Consider the following 18310-nt stretch of genomic DNA (forward strand, 5'->3'; position numbering starts at 1 on the left):
GGTGGGTCCCGCCGGCAGAGGAAGCTCTGGGGCTTCATGCCTCCGCACCCCAACACTCGCGTGTCTGCAGCCCCGCCGCGGCTGTGTCGAGGGCTTGGAGAAGCACAGCCCCGGTGAGGGGAAACGGGGCTTTCTCACGATGGCCCGGATCCGCGGGGCTCTGGCCGCCGGCGCCCAGAGACTTCCTTTGCGTTTTGCAAGGATCAGAAGTGAGTGTCACAAGTGCGCGCCTCGCGGAGAAACCCCGTCCGTTTGCACGTGAGGCTTTGCTCGGCCTGGGAACGTTGCTCACCCCGGGGACCTGGCCCCTGCAGGGCTGGCCTCTGCTGCTCCGGGCTGCAGGACTCTTTCTGGCAAATGTCTCAGGAGACACAGCGTCGCCTGCAGCCTGGTGCCTTGTGGGCTTGCAGCTGCTGAGCCCAGACAGCTCAGGGCAGTGCTGGGCCTGTGTCCTGCGAGCCGCTGGACAAGGCAGCAGAGGGGCCTCGGGAGCTGCAGAAAACTCTTCCCCTCCTCTGGGGGCACGCCCGCTGTGGCTGGGCCCCGTCTGCGCCGTGAGCTAGCTGGTAGGGATCAGCACGGCACCGCCGGAGGCAGTGTGGACCGGCCCTGGACAGCAGGGCTGTCAGAGGAGTTTAATCGCTCCAGCGCCGTCTGCTATGAGCAGCCTCTCATTACAGAGTCATAGGATGTTAGGGCTGGAAGGGCCTCAAGGCAGCATCTAAATCACCCCAGACTAATGATTGTTGAACCAGGGCTAAAATGCTTCCCACGAAGGACAATCCAAGGCCTCTGTCCCGGTGCTAAATGACCACCTAGGGCCCAACCTACATTCCCTTGTTGCAGTCGAAGCCCAGCGACTGTCTTTCAAGCCTGCCGCGATTCCTGCCCCTCTCCGAGCGGGTAAGAGCACAGGCTCGGTCCTGCCTGTCCGGACACCTATTACAGTAACCAGGTTTTTCCCGTTTGCTCCGAGCCTTCCAGCTCCGCCTGTTCCGTGCGAGGTCTTGAAGTAGGTGCTGAGGGTGGGAGCGAGTGCAGAGGCTGGAGGTGTGACCCTGGGGCGAGCGTGTTGGAAGCTCCTCTGTTGCACGCACCTCACCCCGAGGTGGCCTTTGTCCCTCTTCTCTTCTCTGTCAGATAAAGCCACGGACCCAAGCATCCCCGAGGAGAACTGGGAATGCATCCAGCGGTTCTGCGACCAGGTGAACACCGACCCAGAAGGGTGAGTGAGGCAGCAGTGCTCTTTGCATTCGCTCTGAGCTCTGCGCTGCATCTGGCGCCGAGATTATCTCATCACAGAGGGGAAAAGTAATCTGCAAATCATCCTGTTGTAGCGGGAGGGCTCAGAGCAGTGACTCAGGCGCTGTGGTGGGAGGGGGCGGCCTTGCTCTGATAACAGGTCAGAACCAGCTGCAGGGGCACGTCCAGCCTTCCAGTCCTTCGCACCCCTGTGCCGAGCGGGTGCAGGTTTCTTAGGGGCTGTTCTGCACAGACACGAGTGCCCCTCATGGGGCTGCAGTCCCCACTGGAGGAGCTGATCGAGCAGGAGGGCCGGCCAGTGCCGCAGATCCTGGGCTTCTCCTGGGCAGAGGCATGCGTTCGGGCAGCAGGTCCTGTTCCTTAATGACCAGTCGTCCTGCTGGAGGTGTGGAGTGCACGGCCCCAGCACCGGACCTGTCTTTTGGCAGCTCAGGAGACAGCATGCCGTGGTCCTCCCAGGGTGATGGCCCTGTGCTGCCCATGCTCTGCAGCAGGCATGACCATGAGGAACTGTAATCATTCCCACCTGGGAAGCTGCTGCCTGCCTGCTTCCCTCCCTCACCTCTTGAGGGGTAGACCCCAACCCAGCACTGAGCCAAAGGGAGGGCCACACTGGGGAGCCTGGTAGCTGCCCTTCTCTCCGCCGTAGAAGCAGCAGTGTTTGCTTTCAGGAGAGGCCATGCACTCCCTGACTTGTTTCTGTTGCTCCCCAGCCCGTCCCTTGCACCACGACTGCTTGCCCATAAGATACAGTCGCCGCAGGAGATGGAAGCTCTTCATGCCTTAACAGTAAGTGCTTTATCCCCACGCTCACATGGGCAGAGGGGAGCTGGAAATGCCCTTCTCAGGGCACACTTTGTGTCTAGCACTTTAAAAAAAAAAAAGAAGAAAATAAAAGAACTGTCCCCTTTCACTTGTTCCTGGTGCACATGATTGTAACGGAGAAGCTTTGGAGAGTGCTACTGTGGGAGTAACCACCGTGCCGGCCTCCCACGCAGCTCTCCCTCAGACAGCTCAGTCCCAGGCTGCGCGCTCTGCATTTCCAGCCCACCGCTCTGCCGGGCCCTGTCTCCCTACCTGCACCCCCCTCCCATGAGTCCTGTGCTCCGTGTTCCCGCTTCAGGGTCAGGCTCTCTCATGCGTTCACAGCATCGCGCGGTCTCCAGGATCCCATCTTCCCCTTCACGTCAGACAGGAGCCCCTATAGGATGGCCTGATCAGTCCCCACTGCCCACTGGCTCTCCTGGTCCTGGCCTGCTGCACCCGGGGCTCCTCTGACCCTAGGCCAGTTCTGCCCACATAGCCTCCCAGTAGAATTCGGACCTGTGAGGCCATCAGCTTCAAGGCTGCTCCGTGGCCTTCCTGAGTGCAAGAAGGGGTCTGCCAACCCCTGGTAGCTGGCAGAAGGCCTGTGTAGACACACCTGTACTGTCTGCCGCTGCCGTCTCCAGGAACGCTCTGCTGACGAGCTGCTGTAGTACAAGTATGTGGATGTGAATATACTATGGTGGCTTCTCCGTCTGCTGGCAGGATGCCTGGCAGCTAGCATAGACAAGGCCATGGGCACCCCTGGAGTGGAGCTTGCTGGCTGCACCACAGCCTGCTGTGCCTGCGACTGTTTCCTGGAGGGGAAGAGCCAGTTCATATCACCTCGCTTTGCTGCTCTGTCACTGCGGGGACGGGTCTGGGGTTTGCAAGCGACAGTCATGGTCTGCCATGTTCTGGTGCTCCTCCTTGGCTGGGGTTTCCTCCCTGAAGTGCTGTCTGTTTGCTCATGCTCGCTGCTTTTAAAAGGGTGAAAATGAATGAATGATGGGTAAAAATGACACACGTAGCCCATCAGTAACATCTTTAGTATCTTTTACATGTGTCTGGGTTGCCAATAGGTTCCTAGAAATATGTCCTGCTGGCCCAGCCTGGAGGAATGTCTGGTCAGTTTTGCACGGGCGCGGGGCTTTGCTGCTGGTGGTGTGGCTTAATTCATTTCTCTGCAGGTGCTGGAGACGTGTGTGAACAATTGCGGGGAAAGGTTTCACAGCGAAGTGGCAAAATTCCGATTCCTGAACGAGCTGATCAAAGTGCTGTCCCCAAAGGTAGGTGAGCCACAGCCTCAACCCAGCCGGCCGAGCATCCTCAAGAATTCACGTAGGAAGGTGACGTTCGTGCTGATTGCACGTGGGCACCGAGTAGGACGGTTCTGCAGTGCCTCGCTGGGACAGCGCGTGCCGGGAGTGGAATCACTGCGACATCATTTTGGAAATCGAAGGGGAGTGCACAGAGCTGAGGAAGGAGTGCAACCCCTCTGAGCTGCTGGGTGAGCCCATGTGAGGTGTCCAGTGTGGGGAAAGCACCCGGCTCTCGGGCCAGAGCCCCTTGCAGGAAGTGTCACTAAACACCAGGTATTCACAGCATGCAGTAGCACTGCCTGGACTAGTAGCATCTGGAGCTCACACGTAACCAGAAGCAGTCCCCTGTTCACACCTAGGAGGATTTGCTCTCAGCAGGGCTGTGCAAACACAACTCTCGTGCTTCAGGGTCTGGAGCTCGCTCATGCAAAGCCTGGTTGGGGGGTGCTGCCTTCGCCCTGCAGATGTGCCCATGGTGGGTTGTACTCTGCCTCTTCCTGCTTGCCTGGTGTCTCTGGCTCTTTCTTTCTCCCTACTCACAGCTCCACTGGGACATGGTGGGGCCCCTAGAAATGCTGGAGACTCTTCTTGTTTCTATCCAGCTTGTGCTTCATAGTGCTGGGCTCTTGGCTGCCAGCTTTCTGGGAACACCCCAGAAGCCCAGACAAGAGCCTCTGAATCTGCACCAGCACCTGGGGAAGGACAAGGAGCTGGAGGGGGCTGTAAAAGATTTATGATCATGAAAGAGCCTCTAGGAGAGTCTAGAAAGAGTGGGAGTGAGCCGTGAAGAATACACTACCCTCCCCCCTCCTTTTGCTTCTCTTTCTGCTCAGTGTTCAGTCTTTTCCACTCCTGGATCTGGCTGTACTGTTTGGGTTGGAAACAAGTCAGGGAATGTTTAAGTACAAGCAGGAAACTGTTTTCAGTGTAATTAAAAGCAAAACAAATGAAGGGGACTTCTCCTTCGGCTTTTGCCTTCCCTGCTCGGAGCTGGTCAGACAGCACCCTCACTATTTCTTGGGGTATATTATTTACTATACGTTTAATAAGAGAGTCTTTAATTGAACACATCACTACAAATGCTTTCATCAATTGTAGGATTTGTAACTAGCAGCACCATAAATAACGCATCGGGAACCCGTTACCAACACCGGCTCTGTGCCTGAACGTTCTGGGGCTGAAGCCAAAGCCCTTTGGTTGTAACCACTTTCCTTTTTGTTTTTAGTATTTTGGAAGCTGGTCATCAGAAAAGGTCAAATCAAGAGTCATAGAAATAATGTTCAGTTGGACGGTTTGGTTTCCTCAGGAAGTTAAAATCCGGGATGCTTATCAGATGCTGAAGAAACAAGGTTGAGTTCTGTTATTTCAGTTTCCTTTTTCCCCCTTCAAAGTCACGTGGCTTCAAACCACAGAGAGCTGACTAGAGACTTGAAAGCCTTTCCAGCATGATTCAGCTGTTCCCATAGTGGTCTCGGTGTGCGGGGAACGAGGGTGAAGCACTAGATCTGTAACAGTCTGGGGGCACCTAGAGATCTGGGGAGGTGCTTGCTGGGAGCACGTGTGCAGAGAGCACAAGGGACTTAGGTGCCTGTCTTCCCCTGGAAGGCAGCGGGAGTTAGGGCCTTCAGCCGCTGGTGTCTGCCCAAGCTGTGTACCTCTGCCCCAAAGTCCTACTACAGGAAGCTTGTTGCCTGCACGGTCTCACCTATGCACAAGTATTTGCCTCCTTGTTGGCCCGCTGATCCAGCAACAAGCATGCTTGGCAGGTGTAACAGGAACATTACGGTGCCAGTGGGTTCAGCCCATCACGTGTGAAGAGGTGGGGGTTACAGAATCATAGAAAATGAGGGTTGAAGGGACCTCAGGAAGTTGCATCTAGTCCTACCCCCTGCTCAAAGCAGGACCAGCCCCAAGTACATCATCCCAGTTAAGCTTTGTCTACCCAGGTCTTCAAAACCTCCAAGCATGGAGACTCCACCACCTCTCTGGGTGACCTCTTCCAGTGTTTTACTATCCTCCTAGTGAGAAAATTCTTCCTAATATCCAACTTAAACTTTCCTTGCTGCAACGTGAGCCCATTGCTCCTTGTCCTGTCATCTGCCCCCACTGAGACCAGTCCAGCTCCATCCTCTTTGCAGCCCCCCTGCGGGGAGGTGAAGCTGCTATTCAATCCCCCCCCGCCTCAGTCTTCTCTTCTCCAGACTCAATCAGCCCAGTTCCCTCAGCCTCTCCGCACCAGTCCTGTCCCCCAGCCCCCCAAACCATTTTTGTTGCCTTCCACTGGTCTCTCTCCAATGTGTCCACATCCTTTCTGTAGTGGGGGGGGCCCAAAACTGGACACAGGACTCCAGACGTGGCCTCCCCAGTGCTGAACAGAGGGGACGCTCCTACCGATGCAGCCTAGGATGCCGTTAGCTTTCTTGGCAACACGGGCACACTGCTGGCTCCTGTCCAGCTTCTTGTCCCCTGTCACCCCCAGGTCCTTTTCTGCAGAGCTGCTGCCCAGCCAGTCGCAGTCGGCCCCCAGCCTGTCCCAGTGCAGGGGATTGCTCTGTCCTGAGGGCAGGACTTTGCATTTGTCCCTGTTGAACCTCATGAGATTTCTTTTGGCCCAGTCCTCCAATTTGTCTAGGTCACTCTGAATCCTAGCCCTACCCTCCAGCGTATCGACTACTCTTGAAAACTTCCAAGCTTGGAGAATCCGCAACTTCTCTAGTTGCCCGTTCCAATGCTTGACCACCTTCATAGTCAGGAAGTTTCTTCTCATCTCCAACCTAAATTTCCCCTGCTGCAGCTTGAGACCATTACTCCTAGTCCTATCTATCCCTGACAGCCACAGAGAAAAGTCCATCTCCATCCTCTCTTCAGTCATCCTGCAGGTGTTTGAAGACTGTTACCAAATCCCCCCCATCTTCTCTTCCCCAGGCTAAATAGCCCTAGTTTTTGGAAGCCATTATAATGTCATTCTCTTTGTTACTTGTTTCAGGGCTCGTAAAACAAGACCCCAAACTGCTGGAAGACAAAATCTTACCCCCTCCATCACCGCGACCTAAAAATTCCATTTTTGATGTTGATGAAGAGAAGTCCAAGGTAAATCTCGGGTGGGTGAAGGAGGTGGACAGGCAGAGCCTGCTTGTGAGAGCCCAGGGTTGGGAACTCGCGGAAGTCTCTGCTCTGCCATTCTCCCCCACACCAAGCACCGACCCCCAGACTGCTGGCTGTGCTGGTGGGGCTCTCTTATTTCCTCCTCCTGGAGCTGTTTTGAGGTTTGTAGGAGCAGTGTCTCTGTCCCCATTTAATCACGTATCCAAGTTGGAATAGGAGAGCGAGAAGGGGAGACTGACAGACAGACAGACAGACTGGCTCTGACAGCGGGTGGTCAGGCCCGGAGTAGTTCCTGCTGCCGGCAGTTTGCCCTTGCTGTGACTGGTGCAAGGCTGTCACAGGATCCTGACCAGGCAGTGAGACAGAGCCCGTGTGTTGCGGGGCTCTCGCCAGCTGTGGCAGCTTTACACATCCACGTGTATGAGCTGAGTGGCTGTAGCGTAGCACCTGGGGGCTGTTGCTCATGCTGTTCTTTAACGGTTTCTGCTCAACAGCTCTTAGCCAGACTTCTGAAGAGCAGCCACCCCGAGGACCTGCAGGCTGCCAACAGGCTGATCAAGAGCATGATTAAAGAGGTAGGCAGTGGGAGAGGCTAACAGCTGCCTGCCCGCATCAGGGGAGCTGTGCTCTTGGCAGGTGGGGAGGAGAGACAGGCTGAGGAGGAGAGGCAGCTTCCTTTGATGCACCATCTGTATCATCGCTGCTGCTGCTGCTGCACTGGGGCCTGGAGGGAAAGAAACCAGGGGAGGACTGGGAGCCTGGCAGGGAAGTCTGCCCCAGCAGAACAGGAGGCAGCACGTACATCCAGGAGGCGGGAACTGCTGAGCCGCTCCTCGAAAGGAGACCTGGTATCAATAACATTTCGGTAGTAAACTTTCCCTGCCAAGGGTGCCAGGAGTGACAGCTGCACTGCCCCGAGCACTGAGCAGTGTTGCTTTCAGGACAGGTGCCAGCAGACCTGCTGTGATGTCCCAGGCTTTTGCTTGGGTTTCCCCTTCGAGCTGACAAGCACCTGCGTGGTCTTAGCACTGGCTGGAGAGGGTGTTTACTTTGTGGGTGATGTTTGAGCAAAATCCCACCAGCTCCTGGGGTGAGATGGGGCAGGGGGAGGATGAACCTCTCCACTGGTGGAGCAGCCAGGCTCCTTACTGGGCTAGGCTGAGCCCCATGGGGGGGATCTCATGGTCTGTCACCCTGCATAGTGGCTGGCATGAACCTCGTGTGCCCCACAGCATCAGTTAACCCCTGCTATGTGCCCCGGGCTGGCTCTTGGCAGGTTCATGTCCCTCACAGGCTGCGCGTATGGTTATATTTGATAGTGTTTCCTATGGCTGTGTGAAGCTTCGGACCATGCTTCAGATCCGGAGAAGCTTTGGATGCTTCGGCATCCGAAGCAGCGTGGCCGGATCGAAGCGCTGACTTTGTTGGGCTTTCCAAACTGCTTCGGAAAAGCTTTGGAGCCGCCTGGGAGATCCAGCCATAGGGTATAATGGGGAATCAAAGAAATACCTGCAACTTTGTTGTTTTTTCTGATTTGGATGAAACTTGCAGGGGTGGTAGCCTCTGCTGAGGCCACAAAGCCTGCCAGGTGTCAAGGAGATAAGTGCAGGGGTTTGGGGGGAACTGCCCCTCAAGCTGCTGACAGGCAAAACTGGTGCCTTGGGTGACCCTGCGTGTGTAAAGGCGCAGCGGGGTGACAGCTGCAGGGGTGATGACCCCTGCTGTGACGTCTGCCAGCTGCCGACGAGATCAGTGCAGGGGGGCTCTGAGGCCCTGCACCCCTCACTGCTGACAGGCAAAACTCGTGCCATGGGTGCTTGTGCAACTGTCTGTCTTGGAGCAGTTGATTGTATTGATTCTTTCCTCTCCTTGTGGTTTTATAGGTGTTAACGAGCAATGATTAACATCTACAAAGCCACAAGCTAAGGAGAAGAAAGAATCAAAACAGACAGTCAACTGCCCCAAGACAGACACAGTTGCACAAGCACCCATGTCACAAGTTTTGCCTGTGAGCAGTGAGGGATGCAGGGCCCCAGAACCCCCCTGCACCGATCTCCGTGACAGCTGGCAGGTGTTGTGGCCGCAGCAGGGGCCGCCATCCCTGCAGTTTTCACCCCGCTGCGCCTTAGCACCCATAGGGTCAGCTATGTCACGAGTTTTGCCTGTCAGCAGCTTGAGGTGCAGTTCCCCCCAAACCCTGCACTGATATTCTTGAATCTTGGCAGGCTTCATGCTCTCAGCAGAGGCTACCATCTCTGCAAATTTCATCCAAATCAGACAAAAAAACAACAAAGTTATACATATTTCATTGATCTCCCATTATACCCTATGGCCAAATCTCCAAGGCAGCTCCAAAGCTTCGGAGCCTCTTTGGCCGGATCGAAGCGGGAACCCGGTCCGGAGCTCTGGATCGGATCACGGCCATCCGAAGCGGCCGGATCTGAAGTCAGATCGAATAGCTGCCGACTCGCACAGGCCTAGTGTTTCCCTTTGGTTTTCTCTCCTATGAAGCCCCGGGCCAAGTGCTGGCTGAGGAGTAGTGCACTGAGCACATCCCAGTTGGCATAGCCAGGGCACTGGCTCAGCCAGGCACCTTTTCCCACCCTGCTTTATCGTGCCTCATATCACAGGAACAGGAGAAATCGGCCAAGGTGTCCAAGCGGCTGAACACCCTTGATGATGTCCGCAAGAGCGTCCAGCTTCTGGAGGAGCTGCTGGTGCGATACCGGCGGCGAGAGCTCTCCGCGCCCGACCTGGGGAGGCTGCAGGTGAGCTGCTGCTGCTCCTCCTGCCCAGGCTCCTGGGGTGCTCAGAACCAGTGACTGAGCATGGCTGGGGCTGGAGCTGCCCGTGGCATCTGTCTGTCAGCTTGAGCCTGCACCAGAGCATTGTGGACAGCTGGAGAATGGCCCCTGCATGCTGGGGGGTCCTGCCATGTGGGGGTTTCCTCCAGTCCGGCTGTGCAAGATGGATCAGGTGCGCTCCCAGCTGACAGGCCTCTGAGCTCTCCTGCAGACAGCTGCAAAGTGCATGCTTTTGCTTCTCTTGGCAGTGGTCAGTGCACGTGAGCGTGCTGCGTGCTGAGTACTCAGATAAGCCCTCCTATGCCTGATTCCTTGTCATGCCTGTTGGTGGCTGCACACAGTGCTATGCTGCAGGACCCCATCGGAGGGCTGGGGGTGGTGGGGTGGGAAGCCCCTTCCCCCAGTCCCTGTCCTTGCAGCTCATGGCCCAGCGCCAACAGAGCTTTTGTCTGGCCTGGTGCAGGAGGCGATGACTTGCCTCTCCTTTCCACAGAGTTTGCGTTTGCGGCTGCAGGGGTCGAGTGCGGTGATCTGAGGCTGGGCCAGGCTAGGCCAGCACCTGATGGCCTGTGTTTTCTTCCCCAGGACCTGTCCGAACACTGTGAGAAGCTCCGGCCTCTGCTCTTTCGCCTGGCCAGCGAGACTGTGGACAATGATGAGGCTTTGGGTAAAGTTCAACAGAGCGTGATGCCAGCCCCCTCCTGCCCCTGGGCTCCCCCTCCTGCTCTCCAGTCAGGAGACTGCCCAGTGGTGCATCCCTGTCCCTGGGATGGTGCCCCTAGGTGGGACGAGCAGGGGCCCTTGTGTCCGCACAGTGGGTCTCTACGGTCCCCAGACGGACCATCTGCCCCGCGTCTCTGCAGTGTGCCCATACCTGCCAGTCCCTGCACCCGCCACTTTCCTTGGGCTCAGATCTAAGCAAATATTAACAACAAAAGCAGCAGTTTAAAGGGACACATGACAAAAAACAATGGCCCGAGACCCAGCAAATGCCTATCCAGAGATGTAAGCAGGCCTGAGGTAGCATGGACTTGCATCTCTCTGGGGCTTTCCTTCTGCAGTACAGACATTCTTCGGCATCCTTTCCTGCCCTTCACAGGAGAGTGGCAGCTAGCACTACCCCAGGGTAGAGGCAGGGGCAGTGTCACCAATGGCAGACCTCCCAGGCTCTCGCGTCCAGGTCAGGCTCAGCAGCCTTGTCACAAGGTTTCTCTGGTGTAGTCTGGTTCTTCTGTCTGGAGCACATAGTTAATGCTCAGTAGGGTCCTTAGTCACTCGAGGACGTCTGGTTCCCTCCAGCCAGGACAGCTCTGGGCCATGAGGCTGGTGCATGGGGCGTCCTGCTGAGTTCTAGCCTGTGGGGAGATCCGCTTTCCCTGGCACACCCGTGCCCCCCTCGCCTCCCACCTCGCTCCCTGTCAGGGAGCAACTACAGCGCCAGCCTTCCACAGCTGTGGGACTCAGCCCTTCCTACAGGACTGTGGTCCAGTCTCTCTCTTCGTGTCTAAACACAGTGTTTCTGGGCCTTGTGACTGCCACAATAACCTTGAAGACCAGTGCGAACACGTGCTTTGAGGCCTGCCCAAACAAGCAGAGACCCTGAAGCAAGAGCACAGAGCCAGCGTCCTGCCCCTGGCAGCTCAGTCGGGGCCCATGGAGTCTGTGATTGTGCAGCCACAGGACAGCAGTGTTAGGGGTGGGGTAGGTTTGCAAGTACTTGGAAGGACAGCATGAGAATTCAAAATGATCCTGACAACCTTGGCAGGTGGTGGAGTCTCCATCCTTGGAGGTATTTAAGACCCAGGTAAACAAAGCCTTGGCTGGGATGATGGAGTTGGGGCTGGTCCTGCTTGGAGCAGGGGGTTGGACTCGATGCGACCTCCAATCCTCCTTTTCAATGACTCTGATTCTAACCTGGAGGGAGGATCTAAAATCAAGAGAAAGAAACTCAGCAGACACAAGTGTGAAGTGCTCACCAAGAGCGGAGAAGTCAAGTATGAAATGGCGGGTGCTGGCTAGGTTGCCATAGCACAGAGATCTGGGGCTTACCGTGACTCCTGCGCTCAATATGAGCCAACAGTGCGGTGTTGCTACCGGAAAGGCCTGTCTCACTCCGGGTGCGTTCCCAGGAGACTTGCACGTGGGGCACAGGACAGTTCTTCCCTGTATTCAGTCCTGCCGAGGCTCCCACTGGATGCTGTCCAGCTCTGGCAGCACCCTTTAAAACTCTGAACACGCTGGAGCATCAGGAATAAGTGGGTCATACTGCGTGACTGATGAGGAAAGGGGAGGAATTGGGTTTTCCTTAGACTGTGTGTGTGGCGGGGGGGCTGTGGCTGCAGTGTTCCATTATGTAAAAGGTTGTTGTAAAACCAACAGTGATCAATTGTTCTCCCTGTGCTGGAGGAAGGACAAAATGAAATAGCTTAATATGCAGCAAAGGAGGTTTAGGCTGTTGCCAGGAAAACTGCTCAACTGAGAGGTGGTGACAGGCTGGGACAGGCTCCCTGGAGAGGCTCCTTCACGGGAGGTTTTTAAAAACGGGATGGACAGACCCCTGGTCTAAGTGCCCTTGGCTCAGCCTCAGGGCAGGGTTGTATGGCACAGCCTTGTGAGGTCCTTTATCACCCTGCGCTGGTCACAATAGTTTGCATGGAATTGCTAACCTGTGGCATGGGGCACGTGGCAGATTACAGGCAGCATTGCACAGACAGGGAAGGAAGCAAAAAGCAGAGCAGCACATCAGGCAGGGGAAGGGGATTGGAGTGGGGGGAAGGCTTGGACCTGGGGTTTTAGCTGCGTTTGCTTTTCTGTCTCTGGGCATTGTGCAAAATCACAGCGTCTCAGCTGGGTAAACACAGGTCAGTCTGAGACAGGACTTATGACAGCCCCTGTGCTCAGCCATGGCAACAGCAGCTGGGGTGACTGGCTGGGCCTTGCCCTGTGGCTGGCAGGTTTGCAGGCACGGGCTCCAGCGCGTCTGTGATCCGTGTGGAAGGTGGTATCCTGCTGGCCTTCCTGTTGGAGCAGCCAGGTTTGTCTTCTGTTCCACAGCTGAGATTCTCCAGGCCAACGACCAACTCACGCAAGTACTTGGCTCCTACAAGCAGACTGTACTTGGCCACGACCAGGACAGCAGGGCTGATGCCACAGGTAAAGAATCCTCCAGGGTCCACTGACAGCTGCAGTGAAACCTCCTTCCCCCTACGGCATCTGAGTGGGGCTCTGATGGGCGTGCGGCCGAGACTGAATGCGGAGAGCATGCTAAAGATTGCAGACAAGCATGAACTCCCCCCACCATGCCAGTCAGCGAGCCCTGTCCGCGCTTGGTGGCAGGGAGGTTGTTGGGATGCAGAGCACTGAGGGCGCAGGAACGATCTCTTAGGCCTCCTCCTTCCTCTGTGCTAAAGGTGTAGGCGTAGGTGGTTATCTTAGGGCTCTGTGTATTGACTGAGAAGGAAACTGCAAGGGAAAAAAGGTGGATTTGGCACCTTTTTTGCTTCTTTCTGATGTGAAAAACGTTATTTTTTAGATTAGAAATTCCCACATTCCTAGAAAGGCTGTGCTGGCTGGCTCTGCAGCAGCTGGAGCTGTAGAGAAAGGATGGCAGCTCCAAAGCTGAGGAGGTGAAGGCTGAGCTGTGGGGAGGAGAAGGGATTTTGGCTAGTCTGTCCAGAGAACTGAGGTTTGCCAACAGCCATTGAGCTTTCGGGTGTCGTCCTTCCAGCATGGTGGGATTTCTGTGTGCTGCCTTCTTGGAGTCCTCCAGAAAAAGCAGCGGAAATGGGAACTATCCCTGATCCCTGTAAGTCAGGAAACCAGCATGGGGGCACAGGCCTGGTGCTTACCCCACCTTGTGCAGGGCAGGACCGGGGCAGACACGCTAGAGGGCAGCTTGCACTATTGTCTCACTGACCCAGCCTTGCTGAGGGGCTGCCTGCCCAACTATGTCAGTTCTGTTTATGGACAAAAGAGGAGTCATGGGGTTCTGCCACCTTCAATCCCTTTGCCATGCCTGTCGCGAATGTCCCTGGGACCCTTCACCTCTTGGGGGTCTTGGGCTGGCCCCCCCGAACCAGCCATTAACCCTTCCTGCTGTTCCTGCAGCAGTGCAGCCGCCACAGGGCACTGTGAAGAGCTACACACTTATAGACTTCTCGGAGCTGGATGCCACGTCCCAGCTCCCCCCGGACCCATGGGAAGACGAGGAGGCTGCCTCCCGACACAGCAGCACCACCTCCACCTGCTTGCTTGAAGAAGAGCTGATGTCACTAGGTTTGTGCGCAATGCCCCTGCTCCTGTGAGGTCTTGGTGTCTAGCGTGGGCTCTGGCTTCCTCTTTCACATCTGTCCTGAAAGAGTGGATGCAGCCATGTGTGGGGGGTTGCCCTGAGTTATCAGGGAGCCCATTTTCCCTCACAACACGGAGTCACGGTCTGACTCTGCTATTTGACCCCTGGGCTGCCTCACCTGTGCTGACTGGTCTCTGCTTTTGCTGCTTCCCTAGGCCTCAGTGACTCCCCCGTGATACAGAAGCCACCGCCTGAGTTCAGCTCCTTACAGGTGAGCGATGCCCAGATTGTCTAGCCCAGTGGCTTTCAACTTGTGGTCCACGGACCCCTGGAGGTCCCCAGGCTATGTCAAGGGGTCTATGAAAGATGACTATGGTTGCAAATGAAAAAGGCTGCACTGGTCAAGCTTGTGTGTGTATCTCCCGCAGGGGGGCAAAGCATGGCAGGGTCTCTGGGTCTCCTTTTGACTCAGCCTGTCCCAGCACTCACTGGCTGCAAGGTGAGGGGAAAATGGGGCAGAGAATTAAATGTCAGAATACTGGCCTGCAGGCAAAGGGGTGGGAAAAAGCACTGGTTTGGAGCACGCGCCACAGATCCCCACAGGGTGAAACCGGATCTGCCAGAGCTGCGCTCCTGCCTGCTAGGGTTGGAGGTGTTTCAAGACATTCCAGACCCTAGAACTGCAGATAGCAAAGGGACTTGACTGTCCTTCAAGAAGCTCCGTTTCTGTGGCAGACGGCTGTGCTTTCTGCTCCCAGGGCCTTGTGATGCATGGGGGGTGCCTCTACAAGTATCTGCACCCACAGAGATCCTGGCTGGCCAGGTGGGAAGGGACTAGCACCCACCTCTGTCCCAGCTGCAGCCGGAGAACAGCACTGCTTTTGCCAGGCTCATTTGTACTGAGATGATCACCTTTGCAGCCTGCCAGCCCCTGCCGCCAGCTGTTCAGTGAATTCCTCCAGGGAGACTTGCCACCAAATTACCTCTAATTGCTCTGTTTCAGTTGCGTTTAAAAACACAGCCTTGGCATGATTTGCGCGTGCCCCTATGTTTTGCTGCAGTATTTAGCTCTGTGGTGCCGGCTCTGCAGGAACCTAAAGCTCCTTATTTTGCAGATGGCTGGGCACAACGGATACAATCAAACCGGGAATGCTGATACCCACCATAGCACGGGGCTGGGGAATGGCTGGCAGGACAGCTCTCCAGAGAAGAACACGCCTTGTGGCATGGCCGGGCAGCTGTCTTCACTGCCTGGGACAAAGCCATTTCCCTTGTAAGTCAAGTGAATGCAGCTCAAGTCTGTTTGGAGGCGGGCAGTCCTGTGGTAAGACTGCGAGATCCGAGGGACCTTGTAGAACCCCCTAACTGTAGCAAGCAAGTGAAGGCAAACCGCCCCTGGTTTGGCACTGCACCCATTCCCTATCACTCACAGCTTGATGCAACATTTATCCCTAGCTTTGCTTAATTGCAAACAAGGGTTTTCTCTGCAAAGCTTTCCAGGAGTGTGGAAGCTTTGTGGCTGGATGGATTAGTAACAAGCTGCTTCTGAGCTGGACACATGTACAGTTTAAACTCAGAGCTTTCTCTAGCACTCTGCTACTCTGAAAGCGCTTTGGACGGCTTTCTGCAGACCTTGCTGGAACGTTCTTCAGGGCTGTCAGAGGAAACCTAGCAACTGGCAGGCCAAACGAATCGCCTGGAGATTGTAAGGACAGAAGGGACTGTAACAGGATCTGCCACAGAGAGTGCTGACGAGCGCTGAAGCAGCAGTTCCTTCAGCGTCCTGTAGAATCGGCACAGGCTTGACAATGACTCCCTTGGAGGGTCTGCTAGCAGATTCTTTGCACCCTGCAGGGCTGGGGGGCGTGAGCAGACTGGAGGGATGCTGGGGGGGAAGGGCCACCCCGCAGGAGGGGTGGTTAGTATTCTGCATGCCTTTCCTTCCAGGAATTTATCACCCCTGAAATCGTCCCTGCCAGATCTTCCGTGTAGCTCTGCTGCAGACGTTTTGTTCTCCAGTCTCGCCTGTGAGCTGAAACCTGCTGCTGCTTTGCAGGACTCTTCGCTGGCAAACCTTTTTGTCCCCTTAGCTTCAATTAAACCAAGTAAGAGCAAAGGTTTCTGTGTCCCAGCCCTGTTCAGTGCAGCCCACCCCCCAATCCCCAGCAAGTAGCTATTTTGCCATGGAGCAGCCTGGAAGGCAGTGACAGCTGACAGGGTGATACCCATGTCCCTGGCTCCCTGCCCACCTCCGGCTGACAGACTCCAAGCCCAGGAACGAGGGGTCACAGTTCTGGTGATGCCCCTGCAGCCCCTTGTGACCTTTGTGTTTGAAATCTCCCAGCAGTCATTGCACCTTCCCAGCTGCTCTTCCCCATGAAGGTATAGATTCACCCTTGAGCCTGAGTGCAAGGAACCCACCCTTGAAATGGCCTTGGGCTCCCTGCTCACTAGCCAGGATGCCTCTTGTACGTTAACTTTGCACTGGGCTTCCAAACCCAGCTGGCAGTAGCTCCTCTCATACTGCGAGCAGCTCTCATAGATTGATTCATAGATTGCAAGGGCGGAAGGGACCTCGGAAGATCATTGGGTCCAGTCAGTACAAGGCACTAGCAAGGCAATGAGCTGCTGTCTTCCCTGGTGTCTGCCTGGGAGTAAAAGAGGGCAGTGGTATCTCACTTCCTAGAGCACTGGCAGCAGCAGCATGTCATGGTAAAGGGGAGAGGCAAAGCCAAGGCCAGCAGTGCTCCATGGAGCTTCACAGGGACAGATTCACACCTCCACGTGCTCTGACTTCCCTATTGTAAGTGAAGGGCTTGAGCTCACTTTGCATAGCTGGTGACTGAGCTGACAGCCCAGGCTCCCTGCTGCCTGCCACAAGGGCAGAGTGAAAGATGGATGTGGTTGTGGTTTGCACTGATCTGTGCTGTTGCTAGGGGAGCGTGTGGGCCTCCTGCAGGTCAGGGTGTACTGCTGGCTCTTGTTTGTGTGGCCAGTGCAGCCTGGCCTGTGCCTCACGCATTGCTCTCTCTGGCAGGTGCCATCCCCCCCATCACTGTGTATGACCAGAATGGCTTCAAGGCCATGCTCCACTTCTCCCGAGACCCTGCTCCCGGCCGGGTGAACGTACTTGTGATGGTGCTCTCCCTGCTGAGCACCTCGGCTCAACCAATTCAGGACATTGTGTTCCAGGCTGCGGTCCCCAAGGTGAGAGGTGGGCTCAAAAAGTGATGCTGGGCTGTTCAGAAGTGCCCTGGGTTGAAGCTGTGCCATCTGTAGTGGGGCACCTGCCTTGGCTGTTGGCAGGGGTGTGGCAACCAGACCCGCTCACATTCCTCCGAGCTCCTGTAGCTTTGGCTCCCCTGTGCCACTGGGCCTAGGCACTTGCCAGGCATCTGCCCCAGACACCAAGTGCAGATGTCTGCCCTAGTACCAGGATCTCATATGTGGCTGCAGGACCCCTTGGGCTGCCACAGACAAGAGTAGCTCTCCTTCACCAAGACAGCGAGGGTGCTTTCCAGAGACCTGCACAGACCGCTCGGGACATGCACCTCAGCATGCACCCACTGCTCCAGGTGCAAGAGTCCAGCAGACAGTGTCTAGGCAGCAGGCCAGTGTGTCTGTGACAAGCTGCTGATCTTGGAGTGGTCCCCGCGCTGTCCAGCCGTGATTGAAGCAAGCCTGTTTCCTCTCTCCTGGCAGGTGATGAGAATCAAGTTACAGCCAGCCTCGGGTTCTGAGCTTCCGCCTTTCAACCCTCTGCTCCCCCCAGCTGTGATCTCCCAGGTCCTGCTGCTAGCCAACCCAAACAAAGTAAGTGGCAGTGCCGCCTTTGAAGCTACAACGAGCAGTCGGGCACACGGGGGGGCAATGCTGCAGGGACAACCCGGCAGCCGGGGCTGCCTCAGGGAGCCTGAGTCCCTGCGCATGCAGTCACAGTCCCCGCTGGGTCAGGGACGAGAGCCGTGCCACTAGGATGTGGGACAGCCCTAGGTGCGGTCCTTGGGCTGGCCCAGCCCTGAGGGAGACTGCACGGGGCTGTGTCACGCTCAGGAGGCGGAGGGTGGGGAACGGGGTCATCCACCATCTCTGCAGCCAGGCCAGCTCTCCGTGCGCCCCTGGGGCAGCTGAGGGCTTCTCTGATGGGGCCCACCATGTTCGCTGCTCCTGCTTGCTGGGGTCGAGGTGGTGCCCCTTGGCCTTGGCAGAAGGGCAGAGGGGCACAGACTCCAGGACCTACTGCTGCATGAGCCTCTCTCTCTTCCAGGACCCTATCCGACTGCGGTACAAGCTCACGTTCACACAGGGCGGGCGGCCCGTCAGCGAGGTGGGAGAGGTGACCGGCTTCCCCGAGGCAGAGCTGTGGGGCAGGAGCTGAGTGGCTGGGATGACGGGGTCGGACGCTGCTGCCTGGCCTCACCGCAGACGTGCCAGGGGACGCCTGGGCTGGTCACGAGCGCCCGCGGGGGCCGGCACGTGCAGTCAAGCAGGCACCTGCGTGCCGGGGACAGCCCAGGGCCTCGGCTCGCTCCTGTCCCCACGACTCCGTTTCTTGCACTTGCTCCAGGGCTCCCTGCGGGGCTTGGCAGGGGGGCGCCAGGCTCAGCACAGCCCAGCCCCGCCCGCGGGGGAGGAAGCAGCCCCCCGCCCTGCCCTGCCCTGCCCCGCCGCAGGAGGCAGGCGCTCCCGTCCCACCAGCGGTTCTTCCCCTGCTGCCTCCT

The 18310-nt window shown here is 56.6% G+C and overlaps 1 protein-coding gene across 3 annotated transcripts; it reads left to right on the top strand.

Moving 5' to 3' along the window:
- Window positions 1-76: 76 nt before the first annotated feature.
- GGA2 (golgi associated, gamma adaptin ear containing, ARF binding protein 2) lies at window positions 77-18304 on the top strand. 3 transcript variants are annotated; one of them, XM_025208218.1, is made up of 17 exons: window positions 77-209; window positions 1141-1225; window positions 1977-2052; window positions 3258-3356; window positions 4615-4738; window positions 6376-6479; window positions 6989-7069; window positions 9125-9262; window positions 9884-9965; window positions 12353-12451; window positions 13409-13573; window positions 13805-13860; window positions 14705-14862; window positions 15537-15694; window positions 16627-16796; window positions 17292-17402; window positions 17857-18304. In XM_025208218.1, the coding sequence occupies exons 1-17, from the start codon at window positions 140-142 to the stop codon at window positions 17965-17967; spliced, it is 1887 nt and encodes a 628-aa protein (XP_025064003.1). In that variant the 5' UTR covers window positions 77-139; the 3' UTR covers window positions 17968-18304. The 3 variants fall into 3 exon arrangements, with proteins under 3 accessions (XP_025064003.1, XP_006027219.1, XP_025064004.1); XM_006027157.2 differs by having other exon boundaries at window positions 78-209; window positions 13406-13573; XM_025208219.1 differs by lacking the exon at window positions 6989-7069 and having other exon boundaries at window positions 78-209; window positions 13406-13573.
- Window positions 18305-18310: the final 6 nt, after the last annotated feature.

The sequence above is a fragment of the Alligator sinensis genome, unplaced genomic scaffold, assembly GCF_000455745.1.
Source record: "Alligator sinensis unplaced genomic scaffold, ASM45574v1 scaffold1164_1, whole genome shotgun sequence".
Taxonomy (NCBI): Eukaryota; Metazoa; Chordata; order Crocodylia; family Alligatoridae; genus Alligator; species Alligator sinensis.

What these genes read in the sequence shown, in the direction of transcription:
- GGA2 (XM_006027157.2), top strand. Translation starts at nt 140, where the DNA reads ATGGCCCGGATCCGCGGGGCTCTGGCCGCCGGCGCCCAGAGACTTCCT. An exon ending in AAGCTCTTCATGCCTTAACA is followed by an intron (nt 2,053 to 3,257) that starts GTAAGTGCTTTA and finishes ATTTCTCTGCAG; the next exon opens with GTGCTGGAGACGTGTGTGAA. An exon ending in CAGCAGGGCTGATGCCACAG is followed by an intron (nt 12,452 to 13,405) that starts GTAAAGAATCCT and finishes CTGTTCCTGCAG; the next exon opens with CAGTGCAGCCGCCACAGGGC.